The sequence below is a fragment of the Gracilinanus agilis genome, chromosome 2 (genome assembly GCF_016433145.1).
Source record: "Gracilinanus agilis isolate LMUSP501 chromosome 2, AgileGrace, whole genome shotgun sequence".
NCBI lineage: Eukaryota > Metazoa > Chordata > Mammalia > Didelphimorphia > Didelphidae > Gracilinanus > Gracilinanus agilis.
This window is the reverse complement of record NC_058131.1, coordinates 502,123,909-502,150,373: the sequence shown is the minus strand read 5'-3', so window position 1 is coordinate 502,150,373 and position 26,465 is coordinate 502,123,909. Positions and strand designations below refer to the sequence as shown.

The window sequence follows — 26,465 nt, the reverse complement described above, 5'->3', positions numbered from 1 at the left end:
AGCATATATATATATATGCTAAATATAGAAAATTTAGCATAGTTTACTCCATGCTAAAAGTAATTTTTAATTTAATCACTGATCTAGGTTTTAACATTAAAATTTGGAAAACTCAGTTACTTGATATATAAGAATTTCATCTCATCTCCGTACTCTTTTTAGAGCCACCTAGAAGCAGCTGAGAGACTCAACAAAAATAACAATGAGCCTTGGTCAGTTGTCAGAGTGAGATCTCAAGAATATATTCTTGAATATAATCCTAATGACAGACTGTGTGTCTTTTCTCTGAGGAAAGACCCATTACCAGTAGACTGTCCATAAAGTGTTGAATTCTTCTGGCCACATTTGCCCATGAACCCTGTCTGTTAAGGCATGACATCAGTATTAGTGTACAGAATACCCACACCAGTGGAATTCAACAAACATAACCAAAAAAACAAAATAAAACCAAAAATAAACTGTGAAAGAAGTCTCTAACAGTTCTTTCTCTGGAGCTGGATAGCATTCTTTGTCATAAGTCTTTTAGGATTATCCTAAATCAGTGCATTTTTGAGAGTAGCTAAGTTTTCACAGATTATCATCATCCAATATTGTACAATGTTCTCCCAGTTCTGCTTGTTTCACTGCATCAGTTCCTGCAGATCTTTCCAGCTTTTTCTGAAATTATTTTGCTTATCATTTCTTATATTACAGTAGTATTCCATTAACAACATGTACCACAATTTGTTCAGCCATTCCCCAATTGATGTACTTTCCCTCAGTTTCCAATTCTTTGCCACTACAAAGAGTTGCTATAAATATTTTTGTAAAAGTAGGTTATTTCCCCTTTTTTATTATCTTTTTGGGATACAGATCCAGTAGTGGCATTTCCAGATCAAAGGGTATGCACAGTTTTATAGCCCTTTGAATATAGTTCTAAATTGCCCTCCAGAATGGTTGGATCAGTTAACCCCACCAATGATATATTAGTGTCCCAATTTTGCTACATCCCCTCCAATATTTACCACTTTACTTTACTGTCATGTTGACCAATCTGATATGTACAAGGTGGCACCTTAATGTTGTTTTAATTTGCATTCCTCTAATCAAAACTGATTTAGTACATTTTTTCATGTGATTATTGATGGCTTTGATTTCCTCATTTGAAAATTGTTCATATCCTTTGACCATTTGTCATTTGGGGTATTGCTTGTATTCTTATAAATTTGACTTAGTTCTTTATACAATTTGAGAAATTAAACCTTTATCAGAGACATTTGTTATAAAATGTTTCCCCAGTTTGTGGTTTCTGTAACAGGTATAGGCTTTAAAAATATAAAAGCAGATGTTTGCAAGCATATTAGGGAAAGCCTTTGCTGGAAGTCATGGACATTCTGAATGGAATGCAGGTGGTAGAGAGGAGAGAGCTAAGCAACAGACATTGCTGTTTTGAGAGGGGTTTGGAGCAGAAGTGTAACCAGCAATCCCTATTTGACCTGGGATCTTGGAAATTGGTAAAGGTTGTAAAGGCTGAAGATATCATCCTGCAAGTCAACTCTGAGTAGGGAAGAGGCCTGTGTTCTGGTGGACAGTTTGCAGACGTCTTTCCCTACCTGGTTACTTTTGGATCATCGGTTGTGGAGGAGTTGGTTCCTGGTATCCTGAAGACATCTCTGGATCAGTTGTGAGAACCCAAACCCAAGCCCTCTTCCTCAAGTCCTTAGCCAAGCTGTCAACTTGGCAGAAGCCAGGTTGGCTAAGGAAATTACCCTTTTGACTCCAGTCCTGGGCAGTTAGACATAGTTTCACCTACCCCCTGTCCTATCCTCTCAAATTACAATTAAACTGTTTCCCTGTTTCTTTTCTTCATACCTTAAATTTCTCATAGTGCATATATTAAATTCTGTGTTTATCCCTGGCTAGGTGGATCAGTGTGACAGTTAAGGCCTAACTGTCACTCCTGTCAACTGTCATTTCCCAAAACAGTTAAACCCAGTTTCCCTGGATTGTTTGGTCCCAGACTATTGTCCATTCCTGTCTCCTACTCACCCTTCTGAACCCAGATAAAAATTTAAGTTAACCCCATTTTCCCCATAAGAGTTTGGCGACCCAGTGGTGGGTTAAGAGGAGGACAGGAAGTTCACTCTTGGACACACAGAGACAGACTGGAAGTGAGAGGATTATGAACATTCCATGGGGGTGGACATGACTTCCAGCAAAGGCTTTCCCTAATATGTTTGCAAAAATCTGCTTTTATACTTTTAAAGCCTATACCTATTACATTTCCCTTTTCATCTTGTTTGATTAGTTTTATTTGTACAAAATCTTTTTAATTTAATATCAAAATTATTCATTTTATATCTTATAATACTCTCTATCTTGTTTGGTCATAAATTCTTCCCTTCTCCAAAGATCTGCCAGGTTAAAAACTATTCTGTGTTCCCCTGATTTAGTTATGGTATCACTCTATATCTAAATCATATATCAGTTTTGACCTTATTTTATTATAGGAGTGAGATATTGGTCTCTACCTAACTTATGTCATACTGTTTTCCAATTTTCCCAGCACTTTTTCTTAAAGAGTCAGTTCTTATTCCAAAAACTTGGGATCGTTGGGTTTATCAAACACTAGGTTCCTAAGGTCATTTGCCCTCATATATTGTGTATCTAATCTACTCCATTGATCTACCATTCTATTCCTTAGCCAGTACCAGATTGTTTTGATGATTGTTGCTTTACAGTATAGTTTGAGATCTGGTACTGCTAGGCCTCCTTCCTTCATATTTTTTTTCATTAGTTCCCTGATATTCTTAACGTTTTGTACTTCTAGATAAATGAATTTTGTTACTATTTTTTTTCTAGTTCTATAAAGTAATTATTTGATAGTTTGATTGGTATGGTATTGAATAAATAAATTTAGATAGAATTGTCATTTTTATTATATTATCTTGATCTACCCATGATAAATTAATATTTTTCCAATTATTTAGATCAGACTTTATTTGTGTGAAAAGTGTTTTGCAATCATGTTCATATAATTCCTGTGTTTGCCTTGGCAAGTAGTTTTGCAGGTATTTTATATTTTTAAAGTGATTTTAAATGGAATTTCTCTTTCTAACTCTTGTTGCTAGACTTTGTTGGTAATATATGGAAGCTGATGATTTATGTGGATTTACTTTGTATTCTGCAACTTTACTGAAGTTATTAATTATTTCAACTAGTTTTTTAGTTGATTCTCTAGGCTTCTCCAAGTGTACCATCATATCATCTGCAAAGAGTGATATGATTTCCTCATTTCCTACTTCAATTCCTTCAATTTCTTTTTCTTTCCTTCTTGCTAAAGCTAGCATTTCTAATACAATTTTAAATAATAGTGGTGATAATGGGCATCCCTGCTTCACTTCTGATCTTATTGGGAAGGCCTCTAACTTATCCCCATTGTAGATGGTACTTGCTTAAGATTTTAGGTATGACCTTATCATTTTAAGGAATGACTCATTTATTTCTAAACTTTCCAATGTTCTTTATTTCTTTCTTTATTTGTTTGTTTATTTTTATTTTATTTTTTAAAAACCCTTACTTTCCATCTTGGAGTGGTAAGGGATAGGCAATGGGGGTTAAGTGACTTGCCCAGGGTCAGAGAGCTGGGAAGTATCTGAGGTCAGATTTGATCCTAGGACCTCCTGTCTCTAGTTCCGGCTCTCAATCCACTGAGCTACCCAGCTGCCCCCTTAATTTTTATTTTTTAGAAAAATATTCCATGGTTACGTGATTCATGCTTTTACTTTCCTCTTCACCCACTCAAACTCACCCCCTCCCACCATAGCCAACGTGCATTTCCCCTGGTCTTAATATGTGTCATCTATCAAGACCCATTTCCAAATTATTGATAGTTGCATTGGTGTGGTAGTTTCCAGACTACATCCCCAATCATGTCCTCCTCAACCCATGTGTTCAAGCAGTTGCCCCTCTTCTGTGTTTCCACTCCCGCAGTTCTTCCTCTGAATGTGGGTAGCATTCTTTTCCATAAATCCCTCAGAATTCTCCTGGGTCACTGCATTGCTGCCAGTACAGAAGTCCACCACATTCTGTTTTACCACAGTGTATTGGTCTCTGTGTACAATGTTCTTCTGACTCTGCTCCTTTTGCTCTGCATCAATTCCTGGAGGTCTTTCCAGTTCACTTGGAATTCCCCCAGTTTATTATTCCTTTGAGCACAATATAGTATTCCATCACCAGTATATACAACAATCTATTCAGCCATTCCCCAGTTGAAGGACATACCCTCATTTTCCAGTTTTTTGCCACCACAAAGAGTGCAGCTATAAATATTTTTGTACAAGTCTTTTTATCTATGATCTCTTTGGGGTACAAACCCAACAATGGTATGGCTGGATCAAAAGGCAGGCATTCTTTTAGCACTCTTTGAGCATAGTTCCAAATTGCCAGCCAGAATGGTTGGATCCGTTTACAACTCCCCCAGCAGTGCATTAATGTCCCAATTTGGCCACATCCCCTCCAACATTCATTACTCTCCCCTTCTTTCATTTTAACCAATCTGCTAGGTGTAAGGTGATAACTCAGAGTTGTTTTGATTTGCATTTCTCTAATTATTAGAGATTTAGAACACTTTCTCATGTGCTTATTGATAGTTTTGATTTCTTTGTCTGAAAATTGCCTGTTCATGTCCCTTGCCCACTTATCAATTGGGGAATGGCTTGATTTTTTATACAATTTTTTAACTCCATGTATATTTGAATAATTAGACCCCTGTCAGAGTGTTTTGTTATAAAGATTTTTTCCCACTTTGTTGTTTCCCTTCTGATTTTGGCTGCATTGTTTTTGTTTGTAGAAAAGATTTTTAGTTTAATATAAACAAAATCATTTATTTTACATTTTGTAATTTTCTCTAACTCTTGCTTAGTTTTAAAATCTTTCCTTTCCCAGAGATCTGACAAGCATACTATTCTGTGTTCACTTAATTTATTTATAGTTTCCCTCTTTATATTCAGGTCATTCACCCATTCTGAATTTATCTTGGTGTAGGGTGTGAGAAGTTGATCTAAGCCTAATCTCTCCCATATTGTTTTCCAAATTTCCCAGGAGTTTTTGTCAAGTAGTGGATTTTTGTCCCAAAAGTTGGGCTCTTTGGGTTTATCATACACTGTCTTACTGATGTCATTAACCCCAAGTCTATTCCAGTGATCCTCCCTTCTGTCTCTTAGCCAGTACCATATTGTTTTGATGACAGCTGCTTTATAGAATAGTTTAATATCTGGTACTGCTAGGCCACCTTCCTTCACATTTTTTTTCATTATTTCTCTTGATATTCTTGATCTTTTGTCATTCCATATGGACTTTGTTATAGTTTTTTCTAATTCAGTAAAAAAGTTTTTTGGTAGTTTGATAGGTATAGCGCTAAATAGCTAAATTAATTTGGGTAAAATCATCATTTTTATTATGTTAACTCATCCTACCCATGAGCAATCAATGTTTTTCCAATTCTTTAGATCTAGTTTTAACTGTTTGGAAAGTATTTTGTAATTGTTTTCGTATAATTCCTGTTTGTCTTGGTAGATAGATTCGTAAGTATTTCCAATGTTTTTTTTTGTTTTGTTTTGTTTTGTTTTGTTTTGTTTTTTTTGTTTTAATTTTAAACCCTTAACTTCTGTGTATTGATTTATAGGTGGAAGAGTGGTAAGGGTAGGCAATGGGGGTCAAGTGACTTGCCCAGGGTCACACAGCTGGGAAGTGTCTGAGGCCGGATTTGAACCTAGGACCTCCCATCTCTAGGCCTGGCTCTCAATCCACTGAGCTACCCAGCTGCCCCATTTCCAATGTTTTTAAAAGGAATGGATATTGTATTTTATCAAAGGCCTTTTTTGCATCTATTGAGATAATCATATGATTTATGTTAGTTTGGTTATTTATATGGTCAGTTATGCTGACAGTTTTTTCTATTACTAAACCAGCCCTGCTTTCCTGGTATAAATCCCACCCAGTCATAGTGAATGATCCTTGTGATATATTGCTATATTCTCCTTGCTAGTATTTAAAGTTTTTGTAACATTATCAATTTATAATGTTACAAAAACCTATAATTTTATTTTTCTGTTTTTGTTCTTCCTGACTTAGGTAACAGTACCTTATTCATTTCGTAAAAAGATTTTGGTAGGATTCCTCCTGTACCTATTTTCCCAAATAGTTTATGTAGTATTGGGATTCACTGTTCTTTAAATGTTTGACAGAATTCACTTGTGAATCCATCTAGCCCTGGGGAATTTTTTTAGGGAGAACATTGATGGCTTGTTCAGTTTCTTTTTCTGATATGGGATTATTTAAGGATTTCATTTCTTCTTTTGCTAATCTGGGCAATTTGTATTTTTGTAAATATTTATCCATTTCACTTAGATTGTCAGATTTATTGGCATATAATTGGGTAAAATAGCTCCTAATTATTACTTCAATTTCCTCTTCATTGGTGGTGAGTGTACCCTTTTCATTTTTTTTTTTTAATTTTTTTTTTTAACCCTTGTACTTCGGTGTATTGTCTCATAGGTGGAAGATTGGTAAGGGTGGGCAATGGGGATCAAGTGACTTGCCCAGGCTCACACAGCTGGGAAGTGGCTGAGGCTGGGTTTGAACCTAGGACCTCCTGTCTCTAGGCCTGACTCTCACTCCACTGAGCTACCCAGCTGCCCCTACCCTTTTCATTTTTGATAATGATTATTTGATTTTCTTATTTCCTTTTTTAAATCAAATTAACTAACACTATCTAATTTATTTGTGTTTTTTTTTTCATAAAACCACCTCTTAGTCTTATTTATTAGTTCAATGGTTCTCTTTAAATTTTGTTAATTTCTTCTTTAATTTTTAGGATTTCCAATTTAGTCTTTAATTGAGGATTTTTAATTTGTTGTTTTTCTAGTTTTTTTAATTCCATGCCAAATTTATTGACCTGCATTTTCTCTATTTTATTGATATAAACATTTAGAGATATAAATTTTCCCTCAAATACTGCTTTGGCTGTATCCCATAAATGTTGATATGTTGCCTCCTCATTGTCATTCTCATTAATAAAATTATTGATTATTTCTATAATTTGTTCTTGGACCCAACCTTTTTTAGCATCAGATTATTTAGTCTCTAGTTGATTTTTTATTTATCTTCCCATGGAGCTTTATTGATTATAATTTTTATTGTATTATGATCTGAAATTATTACTTCTGCTTTTCTGCATGTGGTTGTGAAGTTTTTATGCCTTAATTCATGGTCAGTTTTTGTGTAGGAGCCATGTACTACTGAAAAAAAAAGTATATTCCTTTCTATTGCCATTCAATTCTCTCCAGAGAGCTATTAGTTCTAACTTTTCTAAGATTACATTAATATCATTTACTTCTTTCTTATTTATTTTTAGTTTGATTTCTGTAGATGTGAAGGGTCCCCCACTAGCATAATTTTACTGTCTATTTCTTCCTGGGGTCTATAGTTTTAGTCTCTATTTCTTCCTAGGTTGGACTGCTTTTGGCCCAGGCAGGATCTCAGGGTGTGGATGTTGGCTTGGGTCTAAATTCAGAACCTTGAAGAAGAGTGTGTGTGTGTGTGTGTGTGTGTGTGTGTGTGTGTGAGAGAGAGAGAGAGAGAGAGAGAGAGAGAGAGAGAGAGAGAGAGAGAGAGAGAGAAGTTGGGTGGGGGAGGGCTTCTATTGGCTTGCTCCTTACTCCTTACTGTAGCCTCCTGCTGGCTGTGCTCTCCTCTTACCCCAATGCCCCAGATGTTCTCTGCCTACCTTTAATACTCTTTCTCCTTGTTGGTTCTTTCACTCCTGTATTCATTTTATGGCATTATTTAAGATTGGTTGGAGAGGATTCTTGTGGTGGTTTTAAGCTTCCCTGCTTCTATGTTGTCATCTTGGCTTTACCTCTGCTACACTAAAATTGAAATTTCTGCAATATGCCTCTAAAAGGCAAAGTATATAGAGTACTGGATCTGGAATATAGAAGACTTCAGTTCAGATCTTGACTCAAGCAGTTATTAGCTGTTTGACCCTGAGCAAGTCACTTAAATCCCATTTGCCTGAGTTCCTCATCTGTTAAATGAGTATACACTGAGAAGGAAATGGCAAATCAAGATTCTAAGAGGCGAAATAGATAGAGTACTGCATCTGGAATATAGAAGGCTTGGGTTCAAATCTTGCCTCAAGCAGTTAGTAGCTGTGTGACCCTGAGCAAGTCACTTAACTCCATTTGCATCAATTCCTCATCTGTAAAATAAGTATACACTGAGAAGGAAATGGCAAATCAAGTAGCTTTGCAAGAATCACATATAATCAAAAATGACCGAACCATCACCAAACGAAAGCTTAATATGAATACTGTAGTTAAAATTATTAATGTAAGTCATTTATTCAAAATAAATCTCTGATTATATAATAAGTGCTTTATACCTAAACAAATAATCAAATCTTTACTTTTATGTTTTAAACAAGATCGTGGATTTTTAACTTTGGAAGATTTCAAAAAAGCCTTCAGACAAGTGGCTCCCAAGTTGCCAGAAAGAATTGTGCTTGAAGCTTTCAGGTAAGAGCTCTAAAATACTTATATAGCACACAGGTTCACCTCACACACTGAGAAGTTATAGAAAATGAAAACAGTTTTTAACTCACAACAACCCCCTATAAAGGTTACAGCATTTTTAGCACTATGGTTTCAAAGCCTGTCAGATTTTTCCTTTAGTGTTTGAAACTTATATGTCAATTACAGAACCAGTAGTTGTACCTTAATGTAAAATACTGCAGAAGACACAGTGCTTTAAGACATGATTTAAGAGTTCTTAGGAAACTGATGTTATCGAAGAGTTCTTCTTACTAGCCATATTAGATTGCTCACGGTCAATCAAATAGTTAATTAATGACAATTTATTAAATACCTGCCATGGTCCAGGCAATTTGCTAGTAGATCCTGGAGATACAAACACAAAAATGAAGCCATTATTCCTCTTAAAGAGCTTATATTCTATCAAAAGAACTCAGAAAAATTTTCTTTAGATTGGATTAATACTGAGTTGACATACTAAAATTAGGATGAGTATGATCAGTAATTTCTAGAACTCTTATATTTTAAATGAAAAGATCTTTCCTTCAATAACAGATATGTTTTAAGTTCCTGGAGTGACTTTTGATGTCATTTCCCTGCTCCAAAGACTTCAATTTTCAACTGCCAGCAGGATAAAATGATTATCTAACTGGCCAAGGCCCTTGACAGCCTGGTATCATTCTGCTTTTTATTTATTTATTTATTTATTTGTGTGGTTATCCATTCATTCATTCATTCATTCATTCATTCATTCATTCATTCATTTATATATTTGTTTGTTTGTTTATTTGTAAAACCCTTACCTTCTGTCTTAGAATTAATACTGTGTATTGGTTCCAAGGCAGAAGAGCTGGAAGGGCTAGGCAGTGGGGGTTAAGTGACTTGTCCAGGGTCATAGCCAAGAAGTGTCTGAGGTCAGATTTGAACCCAGAACCTCCCATCTCCAGACCTGGCTCTCAATCCATAAGCTACCCAGCTGCCCTCACCATTCTGCTTTTTAAATTGTGTTTCTTGCTGCTCTCCTATTGAATACCAGCTGCTAGTCCTGATTCTGACATTAACTATATACTTTGAGCAGGGTATTTAGTGTCCCTGGGTCTCACTTTCCTCATCTGTAAAATGAAAGAGGTTGGCCTATATGATCTCTGTGATTCTCTCTAGATCTAAATTTTGTGATCCTAAAAGACTTTTGCATGTATATGCCCTTCTAGACCAGGTTCTTTGCACATAGAGCTTTGTCATCTACTGCCTGGTAATTCCCATGATACCTAATGTAGTTGGTTACACAAAGCAAATACTTAATGAACATTTGTTATTCATTTGATTTACTATCACTGTATTCAGTGGCTCTTTCCTTTAGAGACAGTAAATCTTCCTTACATACTGCTCTTACACATCCAATCCCATTCCATAAGAATATATTGAAGTGAGAATGTTAAGACAAGGAGACCAATTAGGAAGCGTTTGCAGTTGTCCTAATAAGAAATGATGAGAACCTGAACTAGTTTTTGACACAGAGTAAGTGCTTCATCTTACTGCTTGTTGACTGACTCACTGACCAGTTGTAAATGGAGAGGAAGGCGACACACGTGACTTGGAAAGTGTTTGCATAAAGGGGAAAAAGGACAGTGAAGAGGAGAGCATTCAGAGATTGTGAGCCTGGGCACCTGGTGGGATGTTGGTACTCTCTGCTGAAATAGAGTAGATTGAAGCGGGGCTGGTTTGGAGGTGAGGGGAGAGGCCATTGAACTGCCTGGGGTATGTCAAGTCCCAGATAGCTTTCTCCACCGCAACATCCCCAACAAGTGGTGATTGCTTTGTAATCTCTCTCAAAAATCCCAGAGACAGAGGACTCAGACTAACGCATTCCATTTGGAATGGTTTGGGTAGCTAGACTAAGTCAAAGTCTGCTGCCCTATACGTGGAGCTCTTTGATTCTTAACAGCATAGCTGGGAGAGTCTTTCCCATGTTGTCTGAATGGACGCCTACTTGTCAACGTCTTCCTGAAATTGCAGTGCCCAGAGCTGAACATAATGTGGTTTCTACAAGTATTTTCACTAACTCATCACTTACTTTCCCTCTGTTTTCAGAGGCGCTTAATTCATATTTTAGTCTAGGTTGTCATCAGGAGGTAAGCTCTTCTTTCTTAACACAGCTCTTTAATGGGCACCCTACAGTATTTGGGGCTGGCATTTTTCTCTACACTAGGATATGTTTACCTCTAAATGCCTGGGAGCTTTCTCTTTCTGAGTGTAAGCAGTGAAATTTCTGTTTTCCTCACCACCTGACAGTTGGCATACAGCTCTAGGCTGCTTTTTCTCTTCCCTAGTGATAGAATAACATGTAAAAATACAAAAGGTCTACTCTGTGCTTTTCCCCTCCCCCAATCCCCAATCAGATGAGGAATATAGAGACTTAATGCCAGACCCTGATATAAAGTAGGAATACCAAAGCATCAAAAAGCCCTCTACTCTCAAAGTAAGGTGTCATTCAAAGCTCTAAGATTCAAGAAACCTCATTTGTTTATATACTGGAGGTCAAAATACAGAAGAAAAGCCTTTATCTGTCAGGAGTGGTGAAAAAAACATGATCGTCACTATTTGTTAAATCATCCTGTTATTGGATGCTGAATTCTGATTGATTACAATAACTAGTCTTGGTTCCAGGAAACTTAATGGAGCCTGCCTCCTTCTTCTTGGAAGAGAGTCAAGAGACTAAAGGAACAGAATGTGGGTTGCATACATTGTCCAATAGTCTGTGTCAGTTGTTTCTGCTTAACTGTTTGGATTACAATGGAGGGATTTAGTTCTGGTTGGAGCAAAGACAGGGAGCCTCACACACACAAATGGCTACCATATAAAGGCAAAAAGGATGAATAGAATTTATTTTTCAAAATGAAAATAAAGTCTTTTTTTCAGTATCAAGTTATTAAAATCAAAACAATTAATGCCTTTTTCAATATAGGGTTCAGTAGAGGTTGTCCTAGTATAGGGGAAAGGAAATTGATGTTAGAATTAAAGAAAAAATTGCTCCCAAACATAACCAAATTAAGGGAAAGGATTGATATGAGTTAGGGTACCAGTAGGCTGAGGAATTCCTCTGTTCCACTGAATAGAAGAGTATTACAGTGCTGAGAAGCCTAAAGGGAGATGATTTAAGATAACATTTTCAAATCAAAGCATTCATCTGTACCTCTTGTGAAGAGCTCAACTTCCCTGTAGTCTGTACTTTGCCTGCAGTCAATTCTTGCCAATGTCCAATCATAATGACTTGTATCACACTGTTTTCCCCTCCAGTCTCTAACAAAGGAGGTTTCTCAGTCATCATCACATGTACCATGATCTTTTATTTTATCTTATTTTATTTTAAATTTAATCATTAACCTTAAGATCAACTATTTCCTCTACTTTATCATAGCCCAAGTTGCTACTCACCTCTCAGATTTGCGTCTGTCTACATGCAGATGTGCACAATATCAAAAAGACTAATCATTATGATATCTCTAGTCATGTAGATAGTGAATCATTAATTCCTGATATTTTAATTTAAAAGATAACAAGACGTAGTTGCTGATTTATTTATTTTCTCTATGGTGAGAGCCTTGCTGTTTATTTTATAGTAAAAAGAACATTTGATTTGCCACCAACTTTCTCTTTCTGCTTTTGTCAGTTACTCTAGTGCACAATTACATGAGAAGCATAGTGTGAGTTTTTTAAACTGACCATATGTCCACTTTTGCTGAAGGGAAATTCAAAGAATCTTTCAAGTATAATATACTCAGAGTGATTTTCTGCCTCTGATTGCGATTCTTTATATTCATCATTAGAATTCATCATGCTATTCGTCCCATAAAAGATGAATTCCACAGAGGGCTGATTTTGTTGCCTTGGTGATACTTATAGCCTCCTCTTTGAGGTTTGATAGTTTATTTTACCCAACTGTTTAAACCATTGGAATCAATACCTTTAAGCTCCAATAGCCAGACCAGAAGACAAATCCTTAGAGGGCAGTGATTCTAGGTAATATAATAAAAATATTCACATCTTACATATTCTATTTATAATTTTATAAAGAATAACATAGTTAGGCCCCATCAGTCAGAATGCATAGGTTGGATTCCATTTGTTAAAAATATAATTAAGGATTTCAATTACCTGGGTAAGGAAATAACCTATCCCTATTTCAAGTATAAGTGGAATATTTTAAGGATGCTAATGATCTCTGCCTGGTTCTCTCCTACATAATATCATGCATATACCTAATGATGGTAATAATATTTCACATTTACATAGTATTTTTAGGTTTTCAAACTACTTTATATATATATATATATATATATATATATATATATATAAAATCTCATTTGAACCTCATAGCAACCTTATTAGATGGATCAATTAACACCCAGAATTTTTAACCAATAAAAAAATTGAAGCCTCTTCTCTGAGCATAATATTATTTATTAACAGGGGCATGTGATCTATTAATAAAGGATGGCTCAATGGCATGCCTCCATTTGTGCCAAAGATTCAGAGCAAGCATCGATAGCAGCATTTATGCCTAGGTGTGTCTTCCTCCTGACTGGTCTGTCTACATCATTTGGACCTCCCCTAGAAGTCTCAGTTGCTGCGTATTTTAATAAGGAGGTGATCTTAGAGTCCTCAGAAAGTCCTCCAATGTTTTATCATTGGGAGGGGAAAGCACTATTCCTCAGGTAAATGGGAATTCCCTATTGACCTGCCCCTATCTGGCACTTACGAAATGGAAGGCTAGCTGGTTTATGAAACCAGCTTTATGAAACTAGCAATCTTTGGCTAGAAAAAAAAAAACTATCCCAAATAGGTTTTCACTGGCTAAGTTTCCTCTATTGAAGGCCAGGTCACCCCAAATTTTGCTGAGGAGAATAGCAAGAACAAAAAAGGTGTGGTACTAGGGAAATCCTTGCTCCTGTTAGTTTTTGTTCATGCAATAAACAAAAAATAAAGGTCCTTGCCCAGACTTGAATTCTAGTGCTAGCTTTTCCTCTGCTTGACCTTAGGCAAGCAAATCACAATGTCTTGCTATGTCTCCATTTCCACTCATAATAAGTAATTAAATTAAAATTTTAAGGTCCTTTCAAACTTAAGAATTCTACATGCCAATATCTGCCCTAGACAATGGCTCAACCATCTCTTTCATCATCTCTGTGTGTTTTCCAGGCATCTTTTAGAGTTCAATATAGAATGAATACAAATGTGGTCTGTCTGTATAGCAAAAAATGTTCCCAGGAGACAATTACTATGTTAAATGACTCTCCCATCCTGCATTTAGTTTTTAACCTCTCACTTTAACAAATGTTGCTGCTGAATATCCTACTCCTCATCTACGTATATAGTTGAACAAATTGTTCTTTTGGTAATAACACTTGTACATTTTTACCAGTTACAAAATATGAAACTCTCATTATGGTTGTTTTCTTCTTACTGACACAATATTGTTAACCCTTTGATGGAGTTAGTTTCTGAACAACATTTCTCTATTCATGGCATTTGCCTTTATAGAAAAGGGTTGCTTATATTTCTCATTCTCTACAGATAATAATCTGGGTGAAAATCTTAACATTGCCTTGCTTCTTAGAGTAGTACTTTTCAAAACTATGAATTCTTATAGTAGTAATAATAACTAGCATTTATTTAGCAATCTGAGATTTGCTAAACATGTTATATATGCTATATCATACAATTTTTCATAACACTCCTATGAGGAAGGTGCTTTTATTATCCCCACTTTATAGTTGAGGAAACTGAGGCTGAGAGTAAATGACTTACCTTGTGTCACACAGGTGATAAGCATATCTGAGGCAGGATTAGAACAGATCTTCTTAACTGCAAGTCTAGTACTCTGTAGCTACCTTATGATATATGTGTACTGGGACAGATTTAGCTGTCCTCCTTCCATATCAGAGTGTGTCAGGAATTGAGTTCATAGTTTTTGATATCTTACTCCCCTAATTCTTCAAACAAATGAATTCTATCGACTTGGTCCATTGTCAGCTTGAAAGAGGTTTTAAACAGAATGTTCCAGTGTGAAATGTGCTTTACTCTGTGCTGTTTAACATTTTTATCAGTTATTTGGATGGAATTCCTATAAGATTTGTGGATGACAGAATGTTGAAAAGAATAGTTAACAGGTTGGATGAGAGAGTCAGGCGCTCAAAGATCTCAATGGGTCAGAAGGTTGAGATAAATCTAGTAAGATTTAATTATTCATCCTTGCTATACAGTATCAGCCCATTGGTTTTTTCCAGTCTTAATTTTTTCTAATAATATCCTATATGCTACTTCTGTATCACTTCTTTTCAGGATCTACCACAGCTTGCTCATGCCTGCCATATGTCTTAATTTCAGTTCTTCAGAGACCTACAACATTTAATTCTTTGGAGCTTATAGTATTTCATGACTCATAGCCATACAAACTTTCTGGAAGGATATTGCTACTACGAACCTATATTTCAGGGATGAATTTGGTATCATTAAAAGAACTGTGCAATTTCTCAAAGGCATTACAGACTGCCCTTCTCTACCTATTCAATTCTGGGAACAGCTGATTGTCCATTTAGTGTTTGTCATTGAAAGATAGATAGATTGATAGATAGACAGATGGATGGATAGATAGATGAACAGGCAGACAGATAGATAGAAAGATCTACTTTCAGAGTCAGACCCAGATAGATATAGTCAGACAGATAGACAAATACTAATGGAGGAATTGCTTATCCATCCAATTGTATATTATGACCTTTACAACAGGCATTTTTCATCTGTGTGTTTATAATGTTAAGAGTTTGGTCAAACTCTCCTGAGTGGTTGCAGTTCTTATTTAGGAAATTTTCCACTATTCCAGAGCTCAACACAGCACAATCTCAACTGCACACAGAAGTATCTGTAAGACCTATCTATAGGGAATCCCTCTTCAACCTGGATTCCATATTGACCTCTTTCAGAGTGACAAACATATCCCTTATTTTATGCCTCATTCGATATTAATAATTAGGTGGCTATCAAACAAAAATGTTATGTCTTTTACATCTTTTAAGGCATTGTATGATTTTGACATATGCATGGAAGACAGCTGGTTGAGGGAGAGTATTTTAAATGATATTTTGCTCTATTGAAACATACTTTTTTACAATCAATAAATAAACACATCTTGTGGGGTTTTTTTTACAGTTCTTAATCAGTTATGTGATTGGAAAGATTCATTATCCTGTGACATGTCACTTGTAATATTCTGCCTGTTCCCTTCTAATTCAGTCATCAAAAATATCCCTAAAGGCACTGTAGATTATATACACAAAAGTTCTATATAGAAGAGGAAATAGATATATGGGTCAGTAGTTACTAATATTTTCTCACTACCTTTTCTAAGTGATAAAAAGGGACACAATTTCCTGCCTTGAGCATCTTTTTTCACACACCTTTATAGTCAATATCTTCAGTGCCCTCAGAGTTGTGTCACCCCCTCTACTCTGTGATTATTTGGTCTAACCTAGCTGCTATTTACAATCTTTATTTTCTTTTAATATTGTTTCTACTCCCTCTGTTGGTATATCAGATGTAATTAAATGTGATCATATAGAATTTTTGGTAAAAAGAGTGTGATATTTTCAGATCTTTTCCATCTTTTCCCTGTTTGTTGTAATTCCAATATTTTCATCCTTAGATGGTCTTGAGATGATTTTGCCTAGTGTTTCTTACTAAGCTTTCTTTAAAATTCTTTTTTCTTCCTATTGCCTCTTGCTTTTTTTTTTAAGGCAATGCTGTTCACAATCTTCTACTCTCAACAAAATTTTGCAAAACATTTCATATTTTAAACCAATGTTGTCTTTGACTGCCAGATCTCCATGCTTCAGAAGAGATCAAATGTTTACTGGCCTTCTGGAGCAGGCAGTTTCTAGGATCTTCTTGTCTTCTTGTCATGACAGTTGATTTACATCAGTTAAACTTGTATCCTAAATTATTGTTCTTTTGAATGACCTTTCCCTCATTCATTACCCATTTTTTAGCACCAGTAAGTTTTTTAAAATAGGTTAAATTGGAGTTATTTTGATTATGTACTATGTATTTTCTTATTTTTTTCTAGCTTTTCACTAATTTTGACCCATACTTATTTGATCTTTACTCCGTCAAGTTGAGTGTCTAGATAAAGATGGCTGGCTGATTCTGGCCTGGTTTCCATATTGGTTACCATTAGTTTTCTGTCTGTTAAAATATATTCAGTTTTGGGTTTTGTGGTATTATCTAATGTTCACCAACATCTGAATTATTTTTTTGAAAAAAATTGTTCATGATGAATTAGGCATAGTGTTTCTGGCAGTCCACAAGCATTTGTTCTCGCTTCTTCCTTATGCCTCAACCATGTTTGTTCACATTTTTTTTCCACTGTCCTTACCATGCGCTTTTGTATGTTGAAGTCACCAAATATCAGAGTATATGTTGATTTGATTTAGAGGCTCTTATCAAGTTCCTCATAAAATTTTTCCCTCTCTCTCTTCATCTTCTGCAACTGATGCTGACCCATAAACTACAATTATTTTCATAATGGTCTTCTTGCAAATACATCACATAAGCCCTGCGATATGGATGACCAAATGTCACATTAAATAATGCTTCTTGTTGCCTGGATGCACAATAAAACCAACTCTGTCTCTCCACGAGAACCTGTAAGCCATCTTTCCATTTAGCTATAGCTTCCTTTTGTCTCCTGATTTCATTTATAGCAGTGATTTATAGCAGTGGCTCCAAGTCATGGATTACTGCAGTTTCTAAAGAATGAAAGTTGAAGATAACCTAGAGGGCTACTGAGAAATGTTTGTTGGGCAGAAGGAAACTGTAACACATTACAAACGAAAAATCATGCACGTTGTATAAGGCATGTCAGTGAAATGTATGTCTCTAAGAACAATTGGTACCTCTTGACAAAGAGGTGATAGATTAAGTATGAAAAGTGACACATTTTTTAACATAGTTGAGATGGAAAGTTATTTTGTTCTACTTTATTTGTTAGGAGGGTTTTGTTGTCTTTTTATTTCCAGAATAGAGGGAGGGTGGAAGGAGACAATAAATGCATATTAATTGAAAAAAAAATTTAAGTGGCCAATCATGTAATTAGAGCAAGATATAACCAGCCTACATGATCTTTTGTTATGCAGCCAGTATGAAGAGACTAGATGGAAGGCCCCCAGGATATTGGCTAGACCCTCAGTGTTGAATATGTGGAACGAATTTATAGAAGTGAGTTTCTCTAGATGGCCTGGAATGAAGGGGTCATGATCTGTATCATTTTAGGAAATACCCATGTCATTGAAATTACTGACTAACTGGAATATTTGGGTATAAACAGAATGGTTTCTCATCTTATTTCTATTGACTAGGTTAAGTATATTAAATTTTTATTTTGGAGAAGCCAGAGTAAAGTGGGGAATATCATACATTTCAGTTTCAAGAGTCAAGTTCTATCAAGTTTTATGTTTGGTGATGAATAATTAAGATTATTTTGTCTTCAATTTAGTATTAAAATATTTAGAAATTACTAAATAATATCTAAAGCATATTGACTCAAAGATTTTTTGCAGTGGAATTTTTTAACCAGTGGGTGGTGCTAAATGCTCTCATGATAAACTAGATAGGATTAAAAGGTGTCTAAATCTGTAGATTTACTTTATCAAATATATATGTTATATTCAGAATATTTATACCATAAAGTTAATGCCAAATTCTTACATCTTGAGAATTAGCCAACTATCTGAACTGATAGAAGCAACTAGACTGAAGCAGGGTCTTTTAATTTGCCCTGCTTTAATTCTCCCTGGTCCCAAATGGTCTAGCATCTAGCTTTGGCTACCATATACTATATTCTTGTTGTTCGGCCATTCAGTCAATGTCTGACTCTTTGTGACCCCATGGACTATATATAGTACACCAAGCCCTTCTGTCCTCTATCTCTTAAAGTCTATCCAAGTTCATATTTGTTGTTTCCATGATGCTATCTATCCATCTCATCCTTTGCTGCTCCCTTCTCCTTTTTCCTTCAATTTTTCCCAATGTCAGTGTCTTTTCTAATGAGTCTTGTCTTCTCATTATGAATCCAAAACATTTTAAGTTTCAGTTTCAGTATTTGACCTTCCAGTTAATGGTATGGATTAATTTCTTTAAATATTGACTGATTTGGTCTCCTCATTGTCCAAGGGATTCTCTAAAAGTCTTCTCCAGCACCACAATTTGAAAGTGTTGATTCTGTGGCACTTACCTTTCCTTTTAGTCTAACTCTCACGGCCATATGTTGCTACTGGAAAAATCATAGATGGAATAGTTAGAACATATTCTCAGTAATAGAATCACAACATTTTGGAGTCCACTATTTTATAGATGAGAAGCTTAGGAACAGAAAAATGAAATTACTTATATGAAGCCATATACAGAGTCAGTTACTAAATTGGTTGGACTTTATTTACCTTATTCTCTTGGAGTACATCCCCAGTCCACCAGTTCCCCAATATATGCAGGTTGGTCATGACAAAACATTCTAATGACCTATTCAAAATTAAACATATGTGTATATATGCATGTTTAATCAATTTTTATTTCACATAAATAACATATAAAAGTATATTTATAATGATGAATGTTGTTGGGACCACTAGGATATTTTGTCACATAATTATTTTACAGATGCCATAAAACTAATAGACTAACTAGTTAAATTAGATTGCTTCTTGAGGACAGAGACTATTTTTTGTCTTTCTTTATAACCCAGTGCTTAGCACAGTGCCTGGCACGTACCAGGTGCTTAATAAATGCTGACTGACTAATGGTTATAATTTTGTCATCTCAGTAATAGTAGCAGCACCAATAACTGACATTCAAATAAGGCTTTAAAGTTTGAAAGTATTTTGATTCTCATAGTAACCACATACATTACATGCTACATCAATTATCTGTCCCTACTATTATATGAATGGGGAAAATGAGAGATTAAATTATTTGCCCTTTTTCTCCTGCTAGTAAGAAACTTATGCCCACATGTAATTTTTGAAGTCCTGTTGGTGACTTTTATTTTTATATCATATTAAATTCCCAAAATATGCATTCTTGTATCCTTTTCTCCCCCACTTTATAATAGGAAAGGTAATTAAGTATGAATGAAAGACTTAACTCTTGGCCTCTTTTTAAAAAATGACAGTCTGAAAATTCAATCAAATAAGCATTTATTAAACATATGGGACTTAAAACACTGTGTTAGATATTGGAGACACAATGACAAAAATGAATTTTACTGGTGGATATGGGTAAGTAGACAAGTAAGTACTAGATTTAAAAAAATTGGGGGGGGGGAGCATTAGTAACTAGAGAGATCAAGGAGACTTCCTTGATTGACTAGGAATTTTTTATTGACACTAGAATTGACATCTTGAAACTTGAAATCTTGAAAGAAACTGGAGACAAAGATAAAATATAGCATTCTAGACATGGGGAGCTACTCATGCAAGGTCTTGAAGGTAGATGGAATGTTCAAAAACAGCAAATAGGTCAGTTTGGCTCGAAAACAGAGTAGATAAAGTAATGTGAATGAAGTTGTAATTATATTATGAGAGGAACTTTTAAATGCCAAATAAAGAAATTCATATTTTATCCTACAGCTAATGGGGAACCATTGAATATTCTTTTTTTTTTTACTCTTTTTTTGTTTTTTGTTTTTTAAACCCTTAACTTCTGTGTATTGGCTCCTAGGTGGCAGAGTGGTAAGGGTGGGCAATGGGGGTCAAGTGACTTTCCCAGGGTCACACAGCTGGGAAGTGTCTGAGGCCGGATTTGAACCTAGAACCTCCCATCTCTAGGCCTGGCTCTCAATCCACTGAGCTACCTAGCTGCCCCTTTCCACTGAGCTACCCAGCTGCCCCTACCATTGAATATTCTTGATCAGGGGAGTTGATACTGTCAGACATCCTTTAGGAAGATTATTTTAGTGGCTATGTGGAGGATAGACTGGAGAGGGGAAAAAAATAGAAGCAAGAAATTCAGTAAGGAGGCTGTTAGTCCAGGTGAGAGGTGATTAAAGTATGAAAAGGATGAAGATGAGAGTGGAAGGAAAGGAAAGGATGTGATATCAGTATGTTATGAAGATAGAATCAACAGGACTTGACTGCTAATTGGGTTCACTGCTTCATTGGGATGGGTGAAGAGTGGAGGATAACTCCAGGATTGCTTACCTGAGGATAAAATTCTCTACTGAAATAAAGCTGTTTGGAAGAACTCTGGTTTTAGGGCAAAGATAATGAGTCCTCTTTGGATTAAGTTAGTTGGAGATGTTAATGAGATATCAAGTGAAGATATCCATAAACAATTGGTGATATAGGACTGGAAGTCAGAAAAGTGATGAGGTTTTGAAATATAGTTTGAGAGTAAAGTGCATAGAAATGAGAAGCTATAGAGAGGAAAGAAACCTTGACAATATCTGTATTTAAATGTTGTGATATAAATGATGAGAAAGAATGGTCAGATGGAGAGGAAAGCAACCAGAAGAGAACAATCTCCAAAAAAACTGAAGTAGAAGAAAACATCCAGGAAGATAGATGATCAGTAGGGTCAAGAGCAACAGGGACATTAAGTATGATGAAGATTAAGAAAAGGTTCCTGGATTTGGTAATTAGTCAACAAGCATTATTAAGCACCTAAAATGTACCAGTCACTATTCTAAGTCCTAAAGATACAAAGAAAGGCAAAAGATAGTAAAATAGTCTTTGCTCCCAAGAACCTCATAGTATAATGTAATTAAAAGTCTGATTGGTAGTTAGAAAGATCACCAGACTGCAAGTGGTTGAGGAGTGAATAGAAGGTAACAATGTGAGGTACAGATTTTTTTTTTCCTTCCGAAGAGAAGCAGAAGAGATAATACAATCGCTTAAATAGATAGCTAGATGAAGAGAAAGGTTTTTTTTGTTGTTTGGGTGGGGCTGGGAATACACTGACATATAGGAATCAAGAATGGTAAGAATGGTGCCACTTGACTAAGAAATAGCAAATGTAAGGGGAGTGACAAAGACCATAGGGACAAAGTCCTGAAGGATATAAGAGGAGATGGGATCAAAGAATCATGTAAAGTTTGGTCTTGGTAAGGAGAAGGAGCTTTCCTGCTAGAAGTTATAACAATGGAGGAGGAAATGTAGCATGTTAAATATTCCATCGATGTTGTAGATTCTAGTGACAGAGGTATTGATACGGCTACATCATATCCCTTTTCCTCCCAAACCTTTTTTTCTTCCAAACTTTCCTATTTACATTGAAAGCATCACCATTCTTCCAAAGTGATCTTTGTTAAATGCAGATCTGACCATACCACTTCCTCATGCAATAAATTCCATTGGCCCCCTACAGCTTTGTGGTTAAAATACAAACTCCTTTTTAATGTTTAAAGCCCTTCACATGTCCTCTAGTTATTTTTCTACCTTCATTGGACATTACTCCTCTTCTCTGCTCTCCAGCCAAGCTATGCTTCTCTCTGTTCCTCATAAGTGTCTCTATCTATGCCTTAGCCTTGGCCATTCCCTATACCTGGGCTGCACTCCCTCCTTCCTTCAGCTTCATAGAATCCCTTTCATACTTGAAGCTCAATCATCCACCTAATGTGAATCTTTTTCCTGATCTTTCCAAAATGTTAGTGCTTTCCTTTCTATACTACCTTGTATTTAACTATTTCGTATTCATTTATATTTATCTTCTTTATATTTGTTCTATATATATTTATATATTGTGCTTGTTGTCTCTCCCATTAGAATATAAATTCCTTATGAATAGGGTTTAATTTTTGTAGAGCTTAATAATGGACCTAGACAATATTAGTTGCATAAGAAATGCTAGTTGATTGATTGGTCTATTTTTTTAAAAAAGTGATCTTAAGCGAACCAACTATTCCTATCACTCAGAATCTGTCTGTGCACTTTTTTTGAATCCTTATCTTAGAATCGACACTGAGTATTAGTTCTAAGATGGAAGAGCAGTAAGGGTTAGGCAATGGGAGTTAAGTGACTTGCCCAGGTTCATACAGCCAGGAGGTGATCCCTAGGCCTTTCATCCCCAGGCCTAGCACTCTTTCCACTGAACCACTTAGCTTTCCTATCTATGCACTTTTGAAGAAAGGAAAGAAAGGAGTCTAATTCTTTTTTTGAGTCTTAAAAATAATTTCTAATACTAAGGACTTAAGATAGTTGCAAGCCATCACTGCTCTTTATCTTGATAGTTGAGTTAGGATATTAAAAAAAAAGTCATCACATATAACACATTGTGTGTGTGTGTCTACGTGTGAAAACATATAGGATGGGAACTAGATTTTTAAGTTCATTGATATAGGATACTCACATATACACTACTTATACAGAAAATTCTCTTATAAAAGTACTTTCTTAGCTAAGTTGAACTGATTTTTTTCCTCAAAATGAACTCAGAAGGGCTGATGAAATCATATAACCATAAAATAAATCCTTTAGCTGATATATACTTTAATATGACCTCCTAAGAACTGTTTTGCAGAAGTTGAACATTTTGATTTTTTTAAAATCTGATAACTTTTTCTCTTTATATTTTCTCTTTGAAATGTTTCCTTTTGTCTCTATTCTTAAATTATGAGATGTTGTATGATATAAGAAAGGAACTGTAGTAGTTTATTCCTGAACTTTATGCTAAGCATGAAATGACAATGCCTCCAAACTACCAACACTGAAAACTTCGGTTTTAGTTCCAAATAAATTAATAATAAAGATACCTTAAATGCATTTTAACAATAATAAAGAAGGGCCAGGGAGACTGTGTCTCATCTCATATAGTAGGTTATTCACCCAAGCAGACAAGTACCTGTGTCCTCACTGAACATATGCAAATGGGATTTCCATTTGTATCCTGCATTTGTTGCTTCGCTTTTCCTGCTAGATGAATGGAATGGAATCACGTGCCAGAGGTGTTTTAGTAATTTTTAGTTTTGTTTCATCCAAAAAAAATGACCTCATTGTTTTGTGCTTCTTCCCATAATTATACAGTAACAGGAAAATAAAGTAGCTCTGGGTATAGTCCACAGCAGAAATCTTGTGTTCTTTATGCAAGTTTGATTTATAGACATGTACTGCAGAGCTGAGTGAATATGAAACATTCATTTTCCCATTGCTAGTTGCCATGGCAATATAGTACACAGTGCAATGTCATTCCAGTTCTGGTGATGCCTGCAGTAGTGCAGTAGTTTACCCCTTTGTTGTTCTCGTTTCTTAAGCAACTGTCTTGTATTCTTTTATCATTACAATTAGTCATGTACACAAGTTTTTATCTTTCATCTTAAATAGAGCATCATTTTACATACAGGGAGATAATTTAAATTTTTAGAGTTTTAAATAGGCATTTGTGTTTTATTTTTTCTTCCCTTCATCTTTTGGGAGAACAGATCATACATGCTTTTGGGTGTCTTTTTTTTTTTTCATCTACCATACCTATTATCTTATTGGTTTAGTAAGGACACCCACTCTAACAGTTCCACTCCTGTTCTTTGACTTAGAATTGAGGTTCTACACTTGTTCTGTGACTTAGAATTTCTTGGGGGCAATGAGAGATTAAGTGACCAACCCAGAATCACACATCAATATGCCAGTCAAAGTCAGTCTTGATCCCAAATTTGAGCTCTCTATCCACTATGCCACAACTACCTGACATGTGTTAGGGGGCTCCAATTTTAATTTATATTTTTTAAAGGCTTTAATGAGGTCTGATGGGAAGATAAAACTAGTATAGGGAAACTTTGGAACTCCAGATTTTCATGTTCCCCAGGGTTTTCAACTGAAGGGGGTCTAAATTTAGGTAAGACTAACAAAAAGAGATTACACATTTTTCTATCTATCTATCTATCTATCTATCTATCTATCTATCTATCTAGATATGGCAAACAGAGTTAAGTGACTTTCCCAGGGGGTCACACAGTAAGTGTCTTAGGAGCAATTTGAATTCAATGTAGATGAGTCTTCCTGACTCCAAACCAGGAGATCTATTTACTATTCCACCTAGCTGCTTCTAACTACACATTTATAAAGTTCTCTTTCTTTCTTTTTTTTTCCCCAGTCTCCTTACTTCGCCAGTCTGACCAATATCATGATTTCATTAAAATTATGTGGCCTAAACATGGTAGAAATTAAGTCCTGGGGTTAGTAGAATCTGAGAATTGGAAAGGACCTTAGTGATGGTATAGTTATTTTATAGATGAAGAACTGGTGAGCAGCAGAGAAGTGACTTCTCCAAGGTACTTAGCTTTTCCTTGCCTGTTTCCTGGCAGAGCTTACCTGCCTTCTAAGATTCTTTTTACTTCTACTACCAGTAAAGTAAATACAAAATCGATCACTTCCTGGTGTACATGTTAATATTAATCTGTAAAACTAAAAAAAAAAAAAGTCGCCAAAGGCTGCCTCTCTACCTCCATATATTTTCATGTCAATTAGGATTGGCCAGGGTGCTCTTACTATTGGTTTCTGGAATGAAAGGTTTCTGAACTGGTGGCAGAGCATTCTTTGTTGGAATTCACTCTTCTTCGCAGCCCTCCAGGACACACTGCAAAGTATATTTATTTGGTTTAGCTTTTGTTTGTTTAGCCTTGTATTTTGTCTCTTTTACTTTGTGAAAAATTTTCCCCTCCAAACTTTCATCATTTTCCCTCCCTTGATCTTCTTTTCTATTTGTAAAATATTTTTGCTGGTTTAATTCATAGTAGCGGTACAACTTAAGTTGATTTTACTCTTTCACCAAATCAGTAGCATTTGATTAATTTATTTTTCAATGAGTTGCAGCTCTTGCCTCATCTGTATAATTTTGAATGATTAAAACATAATAACCTTTACATTTCCATATTGTCAACCTTTTTTCTATTGTCTTAAAACTCTATACTATTTATTTACATCTTAACCTTCGAACACAAATTATAGATTAAATATCCAGGGCTTTTTACATTTCTTCTCTTTTCCTCCTTTACTTTTTCAACAGTGCTTATATTTTCAGGCTCTTGGGTTTGGGGCCAATTGTAGCCAAAGAATTGTAAAGGAAGATGTTTTTATAAGCCCTTCTGTAGATCCCTTTTTAAATAGCCTCTTCCTTTTCCCTTTTCAGAGTATCTTTGTTCCTCTTTCATAGTACCTCACTTTTTCATATATTTGATGTTTACAGTTTCCTACCCCTTCTCTCCACCTGCCTCATACCCTTCTTGAAACTTATATCTGATCCCCTTTGGGCAGGCTATTTTTGATTTCCAAGAATAAATCTTCTATAAGAATGCTATATGGGGGATAGAATGCTGGAATGGAAGCCAGGGGACCTGATTCTGAGTCTGGTTATATACAGTGCAAGTGACTTGATCTTTCTAGTCTTCAGATTCATAGTTTTTTAAAAGAAGGTATTTGGTCTTTAATGATCATTCCAGCTCTAAAACTATGAATTTTCTAAGTCTTGTCATGGGTAATGAACATAACTCTCAAAGTTCTGCCCTAGAAAATTTTATGCCCATTCTTTAAAAGAATTCATCCACTTGATAGCTCCTTCCAACAATAACTCCCAGTTCAGACTATGAATCCCAAAGTGCTTCCTGCCAGTCAGCATCTTTAGAATCATTAATTGTACCTTCCCTCAAAATCCTTTTAGTTAAGGTAGAACTCCAGGCCCCCTAATACTCCCCGTTCCTGATCACTATAGGTAGAGTTTCTTTTATTTCAGTTCCAAATCTCAAGCTAACATTTTTCACTACCCATAAGTAACCTATTTATAAGTCCAACCATTTCATAATTTTTAACTGTTTGAATTCTTGTTTTCTCTTTTCTAAGTTTCTGGTCTATATTAAAT

At 35.5% G+C, this 26,465-nt stretch overlaps 1 protein-coding gene across 2 annotated transcripts in view; it reads left to right on the top strand.

The window, feature by feature from the left end:
- Positions 1-26,465, top strand: part of EFCAB11 (EF-hand calcium binding domain 11) — a 185,181-nt gene that overhangs the window by 41,908 nt on the left and 116,808 nt on the right. For both annotated transcript variants that reach the window (XM_044664997.1, XM_044664998.1), the window contains exon 5: positions 8,468-8,558. In XM_044664997.1, coding sequence (XP_044520932.1) covers positions 8,468-8,558 — 91 coding nt within the window. The remainder of the gene's footprint in view (positions 1-8,467; positions 8,559-26,465) is intronic.